The 21,492-nt window shown below is 36.2% G+C and overlaps 1 protein-coding gene across 8 annotated transcripts in view; it reads left to right on the top strand.

Moving 5' to 3' along the window:
* RALGAPA1 (Ral GTPase activating protein catalytic subunit alpha 1) overlaps positions 1-21,492 on the top strand; it is a 259,309-nt gene that overhangs the window by 148,095 nt on the left and 89,722 nt on the right. For all 8 annotated transcript variants that reach the window (XM_049899503.1, XM_049899496.1, XM_049899501.1 and 5 more), the window contains 2 exons: positions 271-381; positions 3,270-3,338. In XM_049899503.1, coding sequence (XP_049755460.1) covers positions 271-381; positions 3,270-3,338 — 180 coding nt within the window. The remainder of the gene's footprint in view (positions 1-270; positions 382-3,269; positions 3,339-21,492) is intronic.

The following is a 21,492-nucleotide window of genomic DNA, read 5'->3' as shown; positions in this document are numbered from 1 at the left end:
AAATCCAGATAAGAGAGAATGGAATAAAACTTTAGTGAAGATAGTCCAAATGTGACAAAGAAAAAGTGAAGTTATTTGTGTCTTTAGAATGTGTTGTGATTTTTTTTTACAGGAGTGGATTTTTCTACTTTATTTTAATAAATCCCTGTGGTAAGTGTAGTATGATGGAAAGAAACATGTATGAAATTTAAAATTCTTTAGTAGCTAATGCATTGATGAATAGTTCAGAAAGACTTTTTTTATAATAATAATTTTTTGCTGTTATTGCAGTTTACTAATAAAACAGTAGCCCATGTCGCTTGTAACATGCTTCACATGCTGGTTCATTATGTACCTAGACTTCAGATTTACCAGCCTGATTCTCCCTTGAAAATTATTCAAGTAAGTAATTTGTTGATTATTTTTTATTATGACCTTGATAAAAGACTTTTAGATTTGAATGCCTTGAAATATAAAATAACTTAATAATTTTATTTAAAATTTGCATAACTAAATAATGCCTACCCATAGTGGTTTTCTGAGATACCAGAGTTTATGACAGTTCTTGGTATTTTATGTTAGGATGTTTTGTTACTTGCTTTGCACAAAGTAAAAGCAATAATTTTTATTAATTGTAGTGAAAACTGAATGCTACATACAAATTTGTGATGCCTGCTATTGTCTTTATAAATGTGTATTTAGCTTCTTTATCATTATTTCTTCTCGTAGGCAATAAAAACATACCATCTTTCCAGTTACCAAAATCAGGACATAAGTTTGATTCCTTCTTTTCCTTTCTTTTTCTAATTCATTATTTCCTATAGTTGTACTACACCTGACTTCATCTTTCTTTCTTGAGATACTGCAGTAGGGCCTTCTGACTGGTTTCCTGGCTTCTAAGGTCTTCCCTAACAGGTCGTTGTCTACATTCACATGACTCTTATCATGTTACTTCTCTGGAAACAAAACAAAACAAAACAAAAACAGCATCTCTGAGTGGTTTTCGTTTGCCTGTAAAACAAGGCCCAGATTCTTTAGCTGGGAGTTCATTACTTCCAGATAAGGATGTAATCTGTCTTTCAGGATCACATGCTAATTTCTTTGGAATACCATGTAGTCCAGGCAACTGAGTCTGCTTGCTATCACCCAAACATATTCATCACTCTCTTCTTCCTACCTGAAATGTTCTATTCCTCCTCTCTAGCCCCTCTCTTTCAAGTATCAGCTTAAATACTACCTCTTCAAAAAAATAATAATCTTTATTATCTTCATATTCTTGTAGTGTTTTAGGAAAGATGGAAACTAATATGTATTAAGTACCTACCATGTACTGGTCACTATACCAGTCACCTTTTCATATGTTAGTTAATACTTAAAATTCTTTTGAGGTGGGATAATATTTTCTCTCCCAATTTTTGTAAGGTGAGAGAACTGAGGGTTTAGTAATTATATGAAGTCACAAGCCTACAGAATAAACAGGGTTCAAACCCAAGTCTATGAAATTCTAAAATCCAGACTTTCTTCTCCTTACCATGTTGGCAGCCTCTGTTATAACATTATTTTTGTGTGCAATATTCTAAGCTCATTTAAGACAAGGGCATTTTTTTCCCTTTATCCTTTTTTATGCCTAGGATGACTTTAACGTGGAGAAAATATGTAGTAATTATCTGTTGAGTTGAATACTGTGTTATTATTAAGAGCTTGAGTTAGAGGTTAGACATACCTGGGTATAAGTAACCCCTGACTCTGCTGCTTACTAAGTTTGTGACTGTAGACAAGTTACTTAACCCTCTGAACTTTACCTATATGTTTAGGATAAAGTATCTACCTCATAGAATGAATCTAAATGAGAAAATAGATGTAAAGCACTTAGCACTTTCTGGTATGTAAATGTTAATAAATGTTGGCTGCAGCTATTATCATTACCATGTATGTGGGATATGTAATGTATATATAGGTACGAATGTGCATAAGTATACAGAATTCTTGCAAATTGTTTCACTACATATTATAGTGGTCAAGTGCTACAGATAAGTATGAAGAATTAATATTTCCCACCTTCAGTTAAATGAAGATATGAAATCCTTTAATGGTTACTTATTTACAGAGCTAGGAATAGAAGCCTTATTTTATTACCAGTATTAAGTAGATGCATCTACGTACTAGATCATACTATTGAATAAGCCTTTTCTGTGCAGTGAAACCTGTGAGAACCGAAACTTGATGGGACTGCCTTGTTTTTCTGGATCTCACAAGTTTTCCGCCTTTGACAGGGTGCAGCCTTACCACTTTCCTATTGCTGTTTTTGGAAAATATTTGAGTTTACCTCCTCTGACAGGTTTCTTTCTTACACAAGTTCTGGCTTTTGGAGGTTTTACTGTATGTTAAGAGGAATTTTTCTGTTTAATACATTGAAACAATAATTTGTAAAAATTTAATAACATACAATAAAAATAGAGTAAATTTACCTCTAAACATTTTTGACATGCACATAAAAAAATTGAATGAGACTGAGTGATTTCCAGAGTAAATAACGCTATAGATGAATATTTTTGCCTTATTTAATAAGTCTTTTTAAATGTTATTTCATATTCTCTGTATCGAATTTATTTGTATAGTATTCAGTGTGTGTTTTCAATGAAAAAGTCAGGTTATAAAATATCCATTTAAAAAAAGCATGTATGTATATACATAGAAAGGTATACATCTGGAGGTCTTGAATTACCATCTAAAGAATTTGGGCCTTGTTTTATAGGAAGTAAAGACAACACAGATTTCTTAAGACCATCTAATTGCAAGTGGTTTTTATATAGCTTTTTGCTTGTCTATATCTTCTAATTTTACTATAATGAATATATATTATTTATATGTTTAAGCATATTGATTCACCCCCATGAAATGAATTTGGAAAAAAATCTATAGATGACACGGAAACCCTGGTGGTATAGTGGTTAAGAGCTACAGCTGCTAACCAAAAGCTCAGTAGTTCAAATCTACCAGGTGTTCCTTAGAAACTGTATAGGGCAGTTCTACTCTGTCCTATAGGGACTCTATGAGTTGGAATTGACTCGACATCAGTGGGTTTTATTTTGTATTGTTGACATATAATTTAGGCTCTATACACGAGGATTATAAATGATTGATAATTCAGTATACTCGAAAGCTTACCTTTTAAAAATTACTAGCATAATTTTCAGTGTATTTTATATCACTTTCACATTTAACAATTTAAGTTTTAGGATATGCTATTAATTTACCATATTTTCAGCTCAATTTTTTTTTCCCTACAGATCCTAATAGCCACTGTCACCCATCTTTTGCCAAGTACAGAAGCGTCATCTTATGAAATGGACAAGAGGGTAATTTAAATTTTGTTTGATGTTTAATATGTAGCTGTACAGTAAAATATATACTTATATTTCAAAATTTTAAAGTTGTATGTATTTACATGGTAAACATCAATACATCTTGTTTTTTAAAATAACTGTTGTGTGAAATAGGAGCCCTGGTGGCACAGTGGTTAAGTGCTCAGCTGCTAACCAGAAGGTCAGCGATTCAAACCCACCAGCCACTCCACAGGAGAAAGATATGGCAGTCTGCTCCTGTAAAGATTACAGCCTTAGAAATCCTATGGGGCAGTTCCACCTTGTCATGTAGGCCCACTATGAGCCAGAACCAACTCCACAGCAATGGGTTTAATAAGAAATATATATTTTCATTGTTTATTTATAACTAAATTATATTTTAATTCAAATTTCAAGTTGTTACATGACCATTTGATAAAGTCTTGGAACCTCAGGGTTGTAAAAAATCTTGGAACTCTGAAAGCAACCACCATATTTTATATAACTGTCATTGGTAAAACATATAGACACTTCCAGTAAGGATACCCATTGCCGTTGAATTAATTCTGACTCATAGCAACCCTATAAGACAGAGTGGAACGGCCCCATAGAGTTTCCAAGTAGCACCTGGTGGATTCGAACTGTCGACCTTTTGGTAAGCAGCTGTAGCTCTTAACCACTATGCCGCCAGGGTTTTCTCCAGTAAGGATAGTATATATAATACATAGTAATGTGTCACTTGGGAGAAAACATTCCCTCTGACTGCTGAAAAGCTCTGCAAGGTAGCATATACCTCAGTACATTTATTATGAAAATCCTTTAATTATTTCAGATATTATATTTTGAAATTATATAGAGTTTCTGTTTGATTTCTTTTTACAGTTTCCATATCTTTCTTGAAATTCTGCATCTCTTTATCCATTATATCCATCTTCTTTTATAGATTCTTTAACATATTTGTCATAGTTGTTTTTAAATCCTTACCTACTAAATCCAAATCTGGGTCATCTCTGAGTCTGTTTCTGTTGAATTATTTTCTCTCCACTAATGATTCCATTTTCCTGTTTCTTCATATGTCTGTAAATTTTTTATTATATACCAAACATTGTGGTTGACATGTAGAAATCCTAGATCTGTACTGCACAGTACGGTAGCTACTAGCCATATGTGGCTTTAAAGTTAAATAAAATAAAAAGTTTACATTCAGTATTTAACTCCTCATTCACGTTAGCCACATTTCAAGTGCTCACCAGCTACACATGGCTAGTGGCTACCATATTGAACAGTGCAAATATAGACATGTCCATCATTACACAAAGCTCTACTAGACAAGGCTGCACTAGATTTTATTTCCTTTGAAAATTATTTTTTTCCTTTCTGTTGTCATGTCCTAATCTTGAGTTCTGTTCTCCAGATGCCCAGATCTCAGATCACTTAATCATATTGTGTTAAAATTTCAAGTATGCTTTATTACTTATGTTCAGTAACAGAACTCTGAAGCTGTACTTATGTTTCTGTGCTTACTCCTGATTGTTTTCTTTCATTACTTACATACCTTTCACACTTAAGTACTTTTGATGTTATTCCTTCTGTCTTCCATATCACTGATTTCATGGGTTTACCTCAGAATTTTTCTTCTTCCCTGATGTATTCAGTTGAAAACCCACTTGATCAGATCATCTAGCTCTTGATAAATAACATTCTTCATCTTTAAACGATACATGTACTTCATCCTTAGCCAGGAGTCCCTCATTTTAATACCTTAGACTATGGTCTAGATTTCCAAATCCAGTTTGTGAAGAATACCTGGATAACTGCTTAGTCATTCTCCAAAATCATCTTTGTCTTCCAAAGACCTAGACATTGATAAGAAAAAGCTCTGCTATCAAGTTTTTGTTTTTAATTCAGTAACATTTATTGAGCACAGAATATGTGTGTGATATTCTGCTGGGCACTAGTAAAATAGCCTCTGCTCTTACGGAATTTAAAGATTGGAGAGATAAGTGAGGCAATACAGTATAATAAGTATTTACTGTAAAAGTAGAAAAATGTTTAAGATACAGAATAGGGTAGAGGAAGAAGTAATTAATTATTAAGGGAGTGGGAACTTACTTAGGGAAAGCTTCCTTAGAGTTTTTTACACTGATGGAGACAAGGGATGGAGACAGGAGAGTTATTCCAAGTGGAGAGGATAGGATGTGTAAAATCACGGAGAAGTAAAATAGCATGCTGTGTGGGGAAACAATATGCACGTCCATATTTTAGGATGTAAAGTGCAAGACTGAGAGTAGGAGAAAATGAGCCTTCAGAGATAAAAAAAAAAAGGGCCAGGTTACAAAGGGCCTTGAATGCCATACTAACAACCTTGGACTTTTGTGAGTTCTTTAAAGAGTTTCAATGCACAGTAAAATATCATATTTGTGAAATATCACATGAGAAAGTGTGAAAGTTAAATGATTTGGCAATTGTTATAACAATCATATCTGTAAGAATTGATGGCCTTCTGAACTAGGGCTAAAGGAACAGAGAATAAATATTCACAATGTGAAATCCATAATTAAGAAATACAGAAAAAAGAACAGGGTAGTTGGGGGAAGATTAGTTTCCATTTTCATTGTGTTATATGTAAGGAGTAAGTCAATATCCAGTAAAGCAATTATATACCTAAACTTTAAGGCTGGTGATAAAATTAATACATTGTCAGCACCTGAGTAGTTTTAAAACTCTGAGAATACACCCAGTCCTTACTTATCTGCATGGTTAGGTTCCAAATACCAGGTTGTTATACAAAAATGGAGGATGACTGCATCATTAAATAACTGCCAAATTACATCATAACTGTCAAATCACATCATCACATAACAGCCAAACCAGTGAAAACCATCACCCAGCCAAGCTGACACATAACCTTAGCCATCACAGCCAGCATTACTCTCACCTCGCAGACATACATTGTTAATTTGCAAAATAGTTGGATAGTAGATTTTTTACTCTTATCGTAAATGCAAGATGTCAGATAATGAGATAGTCGGTAAGTGAGGAGTAGGTGTAAAACATGAGATTGTGAGATGTTCTAGAGTAAAAAGAATTAGCAACATACAGCGTCTTGAGGAATAACAACAATTAAAGAGCAGGCAGAGAAAGAGGACTCAGGAAAAGTAACCGAGAAGGACTAGTTGGAGAAGTAGGAAGAGGCCCAGGTCCAGGAGAGAGTAATGACAGAAAATGTGAAATTAAATAATCCCCAAAATGTTTTTCAGATTTCTGATTTTTATCATTTGCCCTTATACAAATTAGAAGAAGCAAATTATAGCAAGTTTGAACTAAATCAGATACTCAGTCATATCCTGGATATATGCCTGAGATAAACAGCACACTCTTCAGTTTACCATTTTAAACCTATGTATCAGCCATCTCTGTACCACTCAACAGGCACTCACTCTTCAGCATGATTTGTCCCATCCTCCTTGGGCCAGTATTGTATTTCCTTAAATACAGAGAAAGTTATAGAAATGCTCTATTATCAGCCTAGGTGTCTTTGGACCGTCTGGCCTTCCTCACTCTGGCGTGAACATCAGAATATTTTTTAATGCCCCCGTTTCTTCTCCACTGTGTTGTATTCCAGTACCTTTTATTCTCTTAAATCAGGTTTTGATTACCTTCTGTCTTATTAGAAGCTTATATATTATATGTAGACAGTTATGTATGTGTGTGTATATATATATATATAATTCTTTTAATTATTATTCTTTCTCCAAGAACTGCTAGTCTTTTCATGCAAGCCACAGTATAATGAGGCTCTCGTATAGCATTCAAATTGCTTGTAGTAAACATAACTGGTGTTTAACATCTTTCCTGTCCCTCAGATTTTTTAGAGTATGAATAAATTTTATATAAGTCAGGAGTCTTTAGAAGTCTCTTTAAATGATTTATTGTTATTCGTGAATGTAGCCTTATAATTTTTTAAATATAAATGCAGTAAGAATAAAGAAAAAAAACATTAATATAGTGACTTCTAAAAAAAAATCACATGCCAGGCAATGTGTGCTTTATGTGCATTATTTCAACTTCAAAAAAACTTTATGATTTTGATAGATACTGTTTTCACCCCCATTTTTCAGAGAAAATTGAAAGTCAGAGAAGTTAAGTTGCCCAAATTCGTCCAGTGGTTAGTAAATAGTAAAGCCAAGACTGGAACCTGTGATTGGCTGACACCAAATTTCATGCTGTATTTTGATTTAGAAACATCAATTCCAAACTTTCCTTTTTAAGTTGGAGTTATTTTTCTATTAATATAATTTCATATTAACAGAAAAATTGCAAAAATAGTAAAAAGAATTCTTTACACTATTTACCACATTTTACAGCATTTGCTCTGTTTATCCCTCTGTGTGTATGTGTGTATGTATGTGTCTATACATATACATACACACGTACCCATTCCTCACTGATCAACATGGTTAGGTTCCAAAGACCAGGTTGTTATGCGAATATCAGCATTAATGCAAAAATGGAGGCTGATCACATCAGATCACAAAATGGAGGATGACTACATCATTATATAACTACCAAATCACATCATTATGTAACTGCCAAATTACATCATACATAACTACCAAACTACTGAGAATCATGGCCCAGCCAAGCTGGCCATAACCTTAACCATCACAGCCAGCGTTACTCTCTTATTCTTGCCTCACACCAGGTGTTTGTTACCGCCAGACGTACGTCATTAATGTGCAGAATAGTTGAATAGTAGTTTTTTTTACTATTATCATAAATGCAAAAATGTTGGATAACAGGATAGTCAATAAGTGAGGAGTAGGTGTATATATACGTTATCCACAACACACACGCAGACGCACGCACATATACCCATTGCTGTTGAGTCGATTCTGACCCATAGCAACCCTATAGGACAGAATATTACTGTCCCATAGGGTTGCCAAGGAGCACCTGGTAGATTCAAACTGCCAGCCTTTTGGTTAGCAGCCGTAGCACTTAACCACTACGCCACCAGGGTTTATATATATATAGTGAGTTTTTTTTTTTTTTTAAATCAAGGCATTCTCTTACATAACTACAGTACAGTTCTAAGCATTAGGACATTAACACTGATATATTACTATTAGCTATAGATCTTATTCAGATTTCATTAGTTGTCTCAATAATAATCTCTTTTGCAAAAGGAAATCTCAAATTATTCAGTTATCATATCTCTTTAGTCTCCTGTAATCTGGAACAGTTCTTCAATCTTTCTATGTTTCTTCACCTTGGCATTTTTAAAAAGGACATTCTACTTATTATATAGAAATCCCTCAATTTTGGTTTGTCTGGTATTTCATCATTATTAGACTTAAGTTATGCATTTTGGGCAGGAATACCTCAGAAGATTTTGTGCACCTCCCAGTATAGCACATTAGGATGCACAGGTGTCATTTTATGCCATTACTGATGGGGTGAACTTTGATCACTTGCTTAGAGCACTATCTGCCAAGTTTCTCCTTTGTAAAGCTATTATTTTACACGTTCTAATTAATAAGTATCTTGTGGAAAGATACTTTGAGACTATATAAATATCTCTTTTTAAACTTTCACTAACAGGTTTTGCCAACCACTGATAACTCGTTCTTGAATAAATTATTGTTATGATGGTTGCCAAGTAGTGATTTTCTAATTCCATCATTCTTCCTACATTCATTAGTTATCTTTTTATTGTACAGAAATGTTCCCTTCTTCCCTGCCCACCTCCTTCCTCCCTCCCTCCCTCCCTCCCTCCCTCCCTCCCTCCCTCCCTCCCTCCCTCCCTCCCTCCCTCCCTTTGGCTTGTGAGTCTCATTTTATTCAATGAGTTTAATCCTTAATTTTTTACTATCAGTATTTATTTTTATGCTCAAAACATCCCAGAGTGAGACAATGAGAACCCCTTCAAAGTGGCTCCTTTTCCTTTTAACATATCCCCATTATTATTTGAGTATGTCCTTAATTTCTGTCACTGTATAATTTTCCAGACTCATACTTTCCCTGCCCCAGCCCTGGGGCATTTCTCCAAGGAACCCTGGTTCCACTGAGTGGAGAATGGTATTAAAAATTCAAGATTTAGGAGCTAGGTGTGTACATTGCTATTGAGATATCATTTCATATAGACCCTCTGAACAGATAGAGCTAAGAAATAGATAATATAACACATAAATTAATATATATTTTAACCTTTACCAAGCTATCTATATGTATTAAAAACTGAGTTTACCTTGACACTTCTAATTCCAGTCCATGACCACACGGTTGAGTCTGTCCTTCCCCCTTTTTATATTTATAATTCCCTGCTGCAACAATGAGAAGCCTAGCTCTCGTTATCCACAATATATTTACTCCTTTGCACAGTTCTAAGAGAAAAAGCAAATCTTGAAAATACTTTTTCTCATTTTTTTTCAGTTGTCTTTTGACTCTGTTTATAATGGGTTTGTTCTTTTTGTGTTTACTTGCTTTTTGGAAAAAATTTTACGTGGTCAATTTATCAGTCTTCTCTTCCTTTATGTCTGGGTTTTGAGTCACAATTAGAAAGCCTTTCACTATACCCAAGATAGACTCCCTGATTGAGCAATGGTTAAACACTCAGCTGCTAACCAAAAGGGTCAGCCTTTTGAACCCACCAGCCGCTCCACAGGAGAAAAGACTTGGTGATCTCCCATCAAGATCACAACCTAGGAAACTCTATTGGTTAGTTCTCCTCTGTCCTATAGGATTGATACGAGTCAGAACAAGTGGACAGCACACAACAACAAGGCCAACATACCCAGGCTAAAAAGGAGTTTTTCTATGTTTTCTTCTAGTATTTGTGTGGTTTCATTTTTACATTTTGATCCCTGATCCATTTGTAGTTTATTCTGGATATTATATGGTCTGGATCTAGTGGTTGTTTTCACAGATGTATAACCAGATTCCTGAGTACCCTTTCTAAAAAAGCTCATCTTTGCCTTTTAGCAAATAATCAAGTTTCATATTTACTTGGGCCTGTTTCTTGAGCTTCTATACAACCAGTTCTCAAAATTCTTGGTGACAAGATCCCTTTAACATTGTTTAATGTTACTGAGAACCTCAAATAGTTTTGTTCATGAGAGTTACTTTTTGTTCACTTGATCTGTCTTCTACTGAGAGTGGTGTGTTAAAGTCTTCTATTATTATTATATATTTCCTTGCATCTTTTGTAGTTTTTGCTTTATAAAGGTGATCGCTGTGTTATCTGATACATAGATATTCATAAATTTTTATCTTCACTTTGAATTGTAGCTTTTAGCATTAATGATTTTTTGGGTTGAATTCTAATTTGCCTGGTGTACCTTTCCCCAGCATTTTAATTTTAACCTTTGTGAATCTTTTTTTGTTTAACTGTATCTCTTCTATGGAACATGTACTCGAGTCTTACTTTGTAATCCTAATTGAAAATCTTTTTCTTTAATTTGGCAACCTTAACCCTTTCTGATAAGATTGATATTTTAGGTCTCAATTTTGTTATTTTATGATTATTATGCATGTTATTTTTACCAACTTCTGCAGTCTGAAGTTGATCAAACATGCAGTCAGAATGCACTGATAATTACTGGTGATTGGAATGCAAAAGTTGGAAACAAAGAAGAAGAATCAGTAGTTGGAAAATATGGCTTTGGTGATAGAAATGATGCTGCAGATAGCATGATTGAATTTTGCAAGACCGACAACTTCTTCGTTGCAAATACCTTTTTTCATCAACATAAACGGTGACTGTACACATGGACCTCACCAGATAGAATACACAGGAATCAAATTAACTACATCTGTGGAAAAAGATGATGGAAAAGCTCAACATCATTAGTCAGAACAAGACCAGAGGCTGACTGCGGATCAGACCATCAATTACTCATATGCAAGTTCAAATTGAAACTGAAGAAAATTAGAACAAGCCCACAATAACCAAAGTACAACCTTGAGTATATCCCACCTGAATTTAGAGACCCTCTCAAGAATAGATTTGATGCATTAAACACTAATTACTGAAGACCAGACAAGTTGTGGAATGACATCAAGGTCATCATACATGAAGAAAGCAAGAGGTCGTTAAAAAGACAGGAGAAAAAGAAAAGACCTAAATGGATGTCAGAAGAGATTCTGAAACTTGCTTTTGAACGTCGAGTAGCTAAAGCAAAAGAAAAAATGAAGAAGTAAAAGAGCTGAACAGACGATTTCAAAGGGTGGCTTGAGAAGACAGAGTAAAGCATTATGATGACATGTGCAGAAACTTGGAGACAGAAAACCAAAAGAGAAGAACACATTCAGCATTTCTCAAGCTGAAAGAACTGAAGAAATAATTCAAGATTCAAGTTGCAATAATGAAGGATTCTATGGAGAAAATATTAAACGATGCAGGAAGCATCAAAAGAAGATGGAAGGAATATACAGAGTCACTATACCAAAAAGAATTGGTTGACATTCAACCATTTCAGGAGGTAACATATGATCAGGAACTGATAGTACTGAAGGAGAAAGTCCAAGGTACACTGAAGCCATTGGCGAAAAATGAGGCTCCTGGAATTGATGGAATACCACTTGAGATGTTTCAACAAACAGATGCAGTGCTGAAGTTCTCACTTGTCTATGCCAAGAAATTTGGAAGACAGCTCCCTGGCCAACTGACTGGAAGAGATCCATATTTATGCCTGTTCCCAAGAAAGGTAATCCAGCCGGATGCAGAAGTTATTGAACAATATCATTAATATCAAATGCAAGTAAAATTTTGCTGAAGATCATTCAAAAGAAGCTGCAGCAGTATATCAACAGGGAACTGCCAGAAATTCAAGCCAAAATTAGAAGAGGATGTGGAACCAGCTATATCATTGCTGATGTCAGATGGATCCTGGCTGAAAGCAGAGAATACCAGAAAGATGTGTACCTGTGTTTTATTGACTATGCTAAGGCATTCAACTGTGTGAATCATAACAAATTATGAATTACATTGTAGAGAATGGGAATTCCAGAACTCTTAATTGTGCTCATGAGGAATCTGTACATGGATCAAGAGGCAGTCGTTCAAACAGAATATGGGATACCGCATGGTTTAAGTCAGGGAAAGTGTGCATCAGGATTGTATCCTTTCAACATACCTATTCAGTGTGTATGCTGAGCATATAATCTAAGAAGCTAGACTATATGAAGAGGAACGGGTCATCAGAATTGGAGGAAGACTTATTAAAAACCTGCATTATGCAGATGATACAACCTTGCCTGGTGAAAGTGAAGACAACTTGAAGCACAAATGAAGATCAAAGACTACAGCCTTCAGTATGGATTACACCTCAGCAGAAAGAAAACAAAAATCCTCACAACTGGACCAATAAGCAACATTATGATAAACGGAGAGGAGATTGAGGTTGTCAAGGGTTTCATTTTACTTGGATCCACAGTCAACACCCATGGAAACAGCAGTCGAAAAGTCAAAAGACACGTTGCATTGGGCAAATCTGCTGAAAAAGACCTCTTTAAACTGTTGAAAAGCAAGGATGTCACCTTGAGGACTAAGGTGCACCTGACCCAAGCCATGGTGTTTTCAGTGGCGTCATATGCATGTGAAAGCTGGACAATGAATAAGGAAGACTGAAGAAGAATTGATGTCTTTGAATTGTGGTGTTGGAGAAGAATATTGAATATACCATGGACTGCTAAAAGAATGAACAAATCTGTCTTGGAAGAAGCACAACCAGAATGCTCCTTAGAAACAAGGATGGCAAGACTACGTCTCACATCCTTTGGGCACGGTATCAGGAGGGATTAGTCCCTAGGGAAGGGCATCGTGCTTGGTAAAGCATCAGCAAAAAACAGGAAGACCCTCAATGAGATAGACTGACACAGTGGCTGCAACAGTGGGCTCAAGCATAAAAAATGTGAGGATGGTGTAGGACTGGGCAGTATTTCGTTCTGTTTTGCATGGGGTCGCTGAGTCGGAACCGACTGGACAGCACCTAAAAACACATGCATATTATATTTTCTGTGTTTCTTTCTCTGCATGATGTATTTCCTTTGTTCTTTTATTTTTTTTAATTTCTTTTGGTATTCAGGAAGTTTCATACTTTGGGTGGTTATCTTTATTCAGATAACCTTTTTTAATGCCTTTTTTTCTCTTGTTTTCTTATTTAACCTTTTATTATCTTGTTTGTGATTATTTGATGATATCTTTTAACACTTATCTATTGTCTACACATTAATCAATGAGCTTATTTTACTTTTTTACTTTGCTTTCTTTCTCTTCTCCATTTTTAGTTACATTAGTTCTGCACTTAACAATGAGAATAATATGATAATCTTCTGCGGTTACTCCCACTTTTTTTTCTTTAGATCGTAGATCTGGATCTGTAATTAAGTAAATCAAATGCCCTCTGTTAGTCTTTTTGCTAAATTTTCCACCAACCAACGCTTGATAAGATGAAGTTCATCTTTTCTTTAAGACAGGCTAACGAATACAGAATTTCCTGAGCTTTTGCATATTTAAAACTTTTTCTATAACTTTGATACTTGAAAAACAGCTTGGCTAGATGGGGAATTCATGGTTTATACTTTTTTTCCTTGATTTTTTTTTTTTTTAGTGCTGCCTTACATTGTGTATTGTTTTTTGAGAAGTCTGATGACAGATTTATTCACTTGTCCTTATAAGTTATTTGATCTTTTTGTCTGGAGTCTCTGAAATTTTTTCTTTATTTTTGAAGTGTAATACTTTTATTAGGATGTATGTTAGAGTTGATCACTGCTTATCAGGTATCCCTGGCATTTTGTGGGCCTTTTCAGTATATAGGTTCAGATCTTTTATTTCTATAAGATTTTTTGGATTATAGTTTTCAGTATAATTTCTGGCACATTGTTTTGTTTATCTTCTTCAGGACTTCAGTTATGGATAAATTAGGTTTTCTGCCTTCCATTTCAACCACTTTCTCTTCGGCACTTTTTACCTTTTTCTTTATCTCATTTTCATTCTCGTGATTGTTTTCCTGCTGTTCTTCAGTGTCCCTTATTAGGTTTGGGTTTTGTTTTTAAGTTTAGCCTTCTTATAATCTTAAAAAAAAAAGCACCTTTTAATTCAGTCTTTACTTCTATTATGATTTTGTCTTTTTCTTTTAATTCTTTCCCAACTTGAATCAATTCTTCTTTTCTTGGCTTTTTAATTTCCGATTTAAGGTTTTTTTGTTTGTTTGTTTATTCATATCTAAATGCTTGTTTGAGTTGTTGTAGGTCCATCAATGTTTAAAAAATTTTTTTTTTTAGTCTGGCAGGATTGTGAATTTTCCCCCTTTTACTTTTCACTACATGTTTTCTAAAGGACACTCAGTCCTTCCCCTCTTAGCTTGTCTTCCAAAGCATTACCTTTCATATGTGTACTTTCAAGCCTCTACTCAGTACTCTGGTCCACTAGAACACTTTTCGGTATTTTCACAGTTACGGTGGACTCTTTCTTTCTGGCGTAGGTTTTAATCAATCTCAGGTCCACAGCTGTTTCCCGTTTTCTCTCTTTCATGGTTTTTCCCAAACTGCCCTTGCACTTCATGAAAGCTTGCATTGGGATAATGGGAAAAAAGCTTGCAGGCATTTGATTTATATTTTTTCACTTACAGGTAATTTTAAGTTTGGATGTTCTCTGTCTTCTGATTATTCTGAGATTTTAATGCAGTTGGTTCTAATTATTCTTTATTTTTTGTGGAGGACTGTTGGGAGATTTAGACCAGAATTGCTCCTTAAAGTTGGAAAATTGGACTTTGAACTTGAACAGTCAACAAATTTCTTCTTGCTACTTGATGGCCACTTTCATAACACTAATTGTCACTTTGATAGCACTAATTGTGATTCTTTATCCAATAAAATGGACCACATAGATAACTTCTATTTTACCTACACTTTAGAGAATTTTTTTCTTTTGGGGGCAGAGGGATATAGCATATATTAATTTAAGTGTCCAGTAGAAAGATTCATTTAATAAAACAAGTTAACAATCTCAGAAAGTACCTGAGGTGGTCTTTCTGGCAGAATACCAGGTAAGACGTTGTTAAATTAGAAGGGGAAAGTGGAACTGATATAATACATATAGATTATAAAACCTGTCATTTGTGTCCCGTTCCTTGTGCGATTAAGTAAGCAGAGTTAATTGATATCTGTTGTCTTTTATGCTCAGTGTTTTTATATGAATTTTAAAATATTTGTAGTATTTGTTTTTATTATACTTAATAGTGTTTAAATATGCTTGTCCTAACATGTAAGAGAGATACCCACTGTAATCTTCATTTCAGATTTTTTTTAAAAAACATTTAAGTGTCATTTGGGTAAAAGTTTACAGAGCACATTAGTTTCCAAGACAACAATTTATGCACATTTTTTCATGACATTAGTTGCAATCCCCTCAGTGTGACAGCACTCTATCCACTTCTTCCCTGGGTTCCCCATTTCCATTCAACCATGTTTCCTGCCCCCTCCTGCATTCTGAACTTTGTTTTTGGGCAAATGCTGCCCTTTTGGTCTTGTATAGTTGATTGTCCTGAGGAGCACGTTCCTCATGGGTGTTATTGTTCACTTTATAGGCCTGTCTTTTGTCTGGCTGAAAGGTGATCTCTGGGAGTGGGTGTAGTTCCAGGTTTGAAGGGTATCTAAGGGCCATAGTGTCAGGGGTTCCTCCTATCTCTATCAGATAAGTAAGTCTAGTCTTTTTTATTAATTAGAATTTTGGTCTACATTTTTCTCCCACTCTGTCCAGTACCTTCTATTGTGATCCAGATCGGAGTAGTCAGTAGTGGAAGCTGGACATCATCTAGTTCTCCTGGTCTCAGGCTAGTTAGTGGAGACTGTGGTTTGTGTGGTCCACTAGTCCTTTGGACTAAATAAAGTCTTTGATTTTCTTCGTTCTTCTTTGCTCTGGATGGGAAGAGACCAATAAGTGTATTGCTGTATCTTAGATGGCTGCTCGAAAGCTTTTAAGACCTCAGACATTTCTCTCCAAAGTAGAGTGTAGAACAGAACATTGTCTTTATTGACTGTGTTATGCCACTTGGAGACCGTTATGTCTCTGGAGACCGTGGTCCTAAGCCCTCAAGCCCAATGACACAGTCCCAGAAGGCGTTTGATTATGGCTAAGAAGTTTTCATAGTTTCGCCCCGTGTGCTCTACTATATACGTGAATATATTTTCAACACATACAAATGCGTATTTACAGCACATACAAATGCATATGCAGAAATATCCTCTGCCAAACCTATGCATGCTTGTGGATATACTCCCATACACCATCCCATACCTGTTCGGCTTACATATCTACTTGTGTATACACTCGAAAATTATTGTTTGTTATTGCTGTTATTACAAGATTGTGTATGTAATACTATTTACTGTTGTTTCCTTTTACTGTTGTGTTCCTCCCAACGTCTTCCTTTGGCCATGTTGTGCCGACATCCCCATTATTGTGTATTGCCTTTTGCTTCACCCAGGTTAATACATGTCTACTATCTAGTTAATCATTTTCCCTCCCTACCCCTCCCATCTCTGGTAACCATCAAAGAACGTTTCGTTCTGTGTGTAAACCTTTTCTTGACTTTTTATAATAGTGATCTCATACAGTACTCGTTCTTTTGTAATTATTTCACTCAACATAATGTCCTCCAGGTTTATCCACGTTGTAAGATGTTTTGCAGATTCATCATTATTCTTTAACATTGTGTAGTATTCCAGTGTTTGTATGTACCATAATTTGTTTATGGTTAACAGGTTGCTTCTATCTTTTTGCTATTGTGAATAATGCTCTGATGAATATGGGTGTACATATTTCTATTCATATCACAGCTCTTATTTCTCTAGGATATATTCCTAGTAATGGAATTTTACTGAATCATAAGGTATCTCTGTGTCTAACTCTTTAAGGAAGCACCATACCGTTTTCCACCGTGGTTGTACCATTTTATAATCCCACCAGCAGCATAGGACAGTTTTCATCTCCCCAGACCCTTGCCAGCATTTGCTGTTTCCTGTTTTTTTGATCATTTCACATTTTTGCCAGAGTGAGATGGTATCTTGTTTTTGTTGTTTTGGGTTTATTTTATTTTATTTATTTTGCTTTACATGAAAGTTTACAGCTCAAGTTAATTTCTCATTCAAAAATTTGTACACATACTGTTTTGTGACATCGATTACAATCCTCACAATGTGACAGCCCAGCACTCCTTTCCGCCCTGGGTTTCCTGCATCCACCCATTTCCTGTCCCTTCCTGCCTTCTTGTCTTGCTCTTGGGCAGTAGTTGCCATTTGATCTCATATATTTGAGTGAACTAAGAAGCATGTTCCTCACATGTGTTATTTTTGTTTTGTAGACCTATCTAAGCTTTGTCTGAAAATCGGGCTTCAGGAATGGTTTCAATTCTCAGCAGAATATCTGGGGGCCACAGTCTTGGAGATTTCTCCAGTCTCTGTCAGACCAGTAAGTCTGGTCTTTTTTTGTGAATTTGAATTCTGTTCTATGGTTTTCTCCTGCTTTGTCTAGGACTCTTTGTTGTGATCCCTGTCAGAACAGTTGATGGTAGCTGGGCACCATCTAGTTCTTCTGATCTCAGGCTGGTGGAGTCTCTGGTTCAAGTGGTCCTTTAGGCCTTTGGGCTAGTATTTTCCTTGTGTCTTTGGTGTTTTTCTTTCTCCTTTGCTCTGGACGGGATGGGACCAGTAGATGTATCTTAGATGGCCGCTCACAAGCTTTTAAGACCTCAGATGCTGCTCACAAAAGTGGGATGTAGAATATTTTCTTTATGGCAGTTGAGCTAGATGTCTCCTGATACTGTGATCCCCAGTCCCCAGCCCCAGCTACTCAGGTGTTTCAATGTGTCTAGGAAACTTCTGTGTCTTTGCTTTGGTCCAGTTGTGCCGACTTCTCCTACATTGTGCGTTGTCCTTCCCTTCACCAGAGTTGACACTTGCCTACTATCTAGTTAGTGATTTACTCTCTCCCTCCTCCCCATCCTCATAACCATCAAAGAATGCTTTTTTCTGTGTGTAAACCTTTTCTTGAGTTCTTAAAATAATGGTCTCATGCAACATTTGTTCTTTTGTGACTGACTTATTTCACTCAGCATAATGCCCTCCAGATTCTTCCATGTTGTGAGATGTTTCCCACATTCCTCATTGTTCTTTATTGTTGTGTAGTATTCCGTTGTGTGTATGTACCATAATTTGTTTACCTGTTCATCAGTTGATGAGCATTTAGGTTGTTTCCATCTTTTTGCTATTTTGAATAATGGTGCAGTGAACATGGATGAGCAGATGCCTATTCATGTGACAGCTCTTATTTCTCTAGAATGTATTCTTTTTTTTTTTTTAATTAATTTTTATTAAGCTTCAAGTGAACATTTACCATTCCAATCAGTCTGTCACATGTAGGTTTACATACATCATACTCTCTTCTCCCACTTGCTCTCCCCCTATTGAGTCAGCCCTTTCAGCCTCTCGTTTCGTGCCAATTTTGCCATCTTCCCTCTCTCTCTCTATCTTCCCATCCCCCCTCCAGTCAAGAGTTGCCAACACACTCTCCAGTGTCCACCTAATTTAATTGGCTCACTCTTTATCAGCATCTCTCTCCCCTCCACTGACCAGTCCTTTTCATGCCTGATGAGTTGTCTTCGGGGATGGTTCCTGTCCTGTGCCATCAGAAGTTCTGGGGAGCATTGTCTCTGGGATTCCTCTAATTGCATTCATATCATTAGGTATGGTCTTTTTATGAGAATTTGGGGTCTGTATCCCATTGGCCTCCTGCTCCCTCAGGAGATGTCTGTTGTGCTCCCTAGCAGGGCAGACATCAATTGTGGCTGGGCACCAACTAGTTCTTCTGGTCTCAGGATAATGTAGGTCTCTGGTTCATGTGGCCCTTTCTGTCTCTTGGGTTCTTAGTTGTCGTGTGACCTTGGTGTTCTTCCTTTGCCTTTGCTCCAGGTGGGTTGAGACCAATTGATGTATCTTAGATGGCCGCTTGTTGGCATTTAGGACCCCAGGCGCCACAATTCAAAGTGGGATGCAGAATGTTTTCATAATAGAATTATTTTGCCCGTTGACTTAGAAGTCTCCTCAAACCATGTTCCCCAGACCCCAGCCCCTGCTCCGCTGACCTTTGAAGCTTTCATTTTATCCCGGAAACCTCTTTGCTTTTAGTCCCGTCCAATTAGGCTGACCTTCCTTGTATTGTGTGTTGTCTTTCCCTTCACCCAACGCAGTTCTTATCTACTGATTGATCAATAAAAATCCCTTTCCCTCCCTCCCTCCCTCCCCCCTTTGTAACCACAAAAGTATGTGTTCTTCTCTGTTTTTTCTATTTCTCAAGATCTTATAATAGTGGTCTTATACAATATTTGTCCTTTTGCCTCTGACTCATTTCGCTCAGCATAATGTCTTCCAGATTCCTCCATGTTATGAAATGTTTCAGAGATTCGTCACTGTTCTTTATGGATGCGTAGTATTCCATTGTGTGAATATACCACAATTTATTTACCCATTCATCCATTGACGGACATCTTGGTTGCTTCCAGCTTTTTGCTATTGTAAACAGAGCTGCAATAAACATGGGTGTGCATATGTCTGTTTGTGTGAAGGCTCTTGTATCTCTAGGGTATATTCCGAGGAGTGGGATTTCTGGGTTGTATGGTAGTTCTATTTCTAACTGTTTAAGATAACGCCAGATGGATTTCCAAAGTGGTTGTACCATTTTACAATCCCACCAGCAGTGTATGAGAGTTCCAATCTCTCCGCAGCCTCTCCAACATTTATTATTTTGTGTTTTTTGGATTAATGCCAGTCTAGTTGGTGTGAGATGGAATCTCATCTTAGTTTTAATTTGCATTTCTCTAATGGCTAATGATCAGGAGCATTTTCTCATGTATCTGTTAGCTGCCTGAATATCTTCTTTAGTGAAATGTGTGTTCATATCCTTTGCCCACTTCTTGATTGGGTTGCTTGTCTTTTTGTGGTTGAGTTTTGACAGAATCATGTAGATTTTAGAGATCAGGCGCTGGTCTGAGATGTCATAGCTGAATATTCTTTCCCAGTCTGTAGGTGGTCTTTTTCCTCTTTTGGTGAAGTCTTTAGATGAGCATAGGTGTTTGATTTTTAGGAGCTCCCAGTTATCGGGTTTCTCTTCATCATTTTTGGTAATGTTTTGTATTCTGTTTATGCCCTGTATTAGGGCTCCTAGGGTTGTCCCCTATTTTTTCTTCCATGATCTTTATCGTTTTAGTCTTTATGTTTAGGTCTTTGATCCACTTGGAGTTAGTTTTTGTGCATGGTGTGAGGTATGGGTCCTGTTTCATTCTTTTGCAAATGGATATCCAGTTATGCCAGCACCATTTGTTAAAAAGACTATCATTTCCCCAATTGACTGACACTGGTCCTTTGTCAAATATCAGCTGCTCATACATGGATGGATTTATATCTGGGTTCTCAATTCTGTTCCATTGGTCTATGTGCCTGTTGTTGTACCAGTACCAGGCTGTTTTGACTACTGTAGCTGTATAATAGGTTCTGAAATCAGGTAGAGTGAGGCCTCCCACTTTCTTCTTCTTTTTCAGTAATGGCTTTGCTTATCCGGGGGTTCTTTCCCTTCCATATGAAATTAGTGATTTGTTTCTCTATCGCCTTAAAATATGACATTGGTATTTGGATTGGAAGTGCATTATATGTACAGATGGCTTTTGGTAGAATAGACATTTTTACTATGTTAAGTCTTCCTATCCATGAGCAGGGTATGTTCTTCCACTTAAGTATGTCCTTTTGAATTATCTTGTAGCAGAGTTTTATAGTTTTCTTTGTATAGGTCTTTCACATCCTTGGTAAGATTTATTCCTAAGTATTTTATCTTCTTGGGGGCTACTGTGAATGGTATTGATTTGGTTATTTCCTCTTCGGTGTTCTTTTTGTTGATGTAGAGGAATCCAAGTGATTTTTGTATGTTTATTTTATAACCTGAAACTCTTCCAAACTCTTCTATTAGTTTCAGTAGTTTCCTGGAGGATTCCTTAGGGTTTTCCATGTATACGATCATGTCATCTGCAAATAGTGATAGCTTTACTTCCTCCTTGCCAATCTGGATACCCTTTATTTCTTTGTCTAGCCTAATTGCCCTGGGTAGGACTTCAAGTAC

This window comes from Elephas maximus, chromosome 10 (assembly GCF_024166365.1).
Source record: "Elephas maximus indicus isolate mEleMax1 chromosome 10, mEleMax1 primary haplotype, whole genome shotgun sequence".
Lineage (NCBI taxonomy): Eukaryota > Metazoa > Chordata > Mammalia > Proboscidea > Elephantidae > Elephas > Elephas maximus.
The sequence above is the reverse complement of the archived record's forward strand: the minus strand, read 5'-3'. Positions and strand labels throughout refer to the sequence as shown.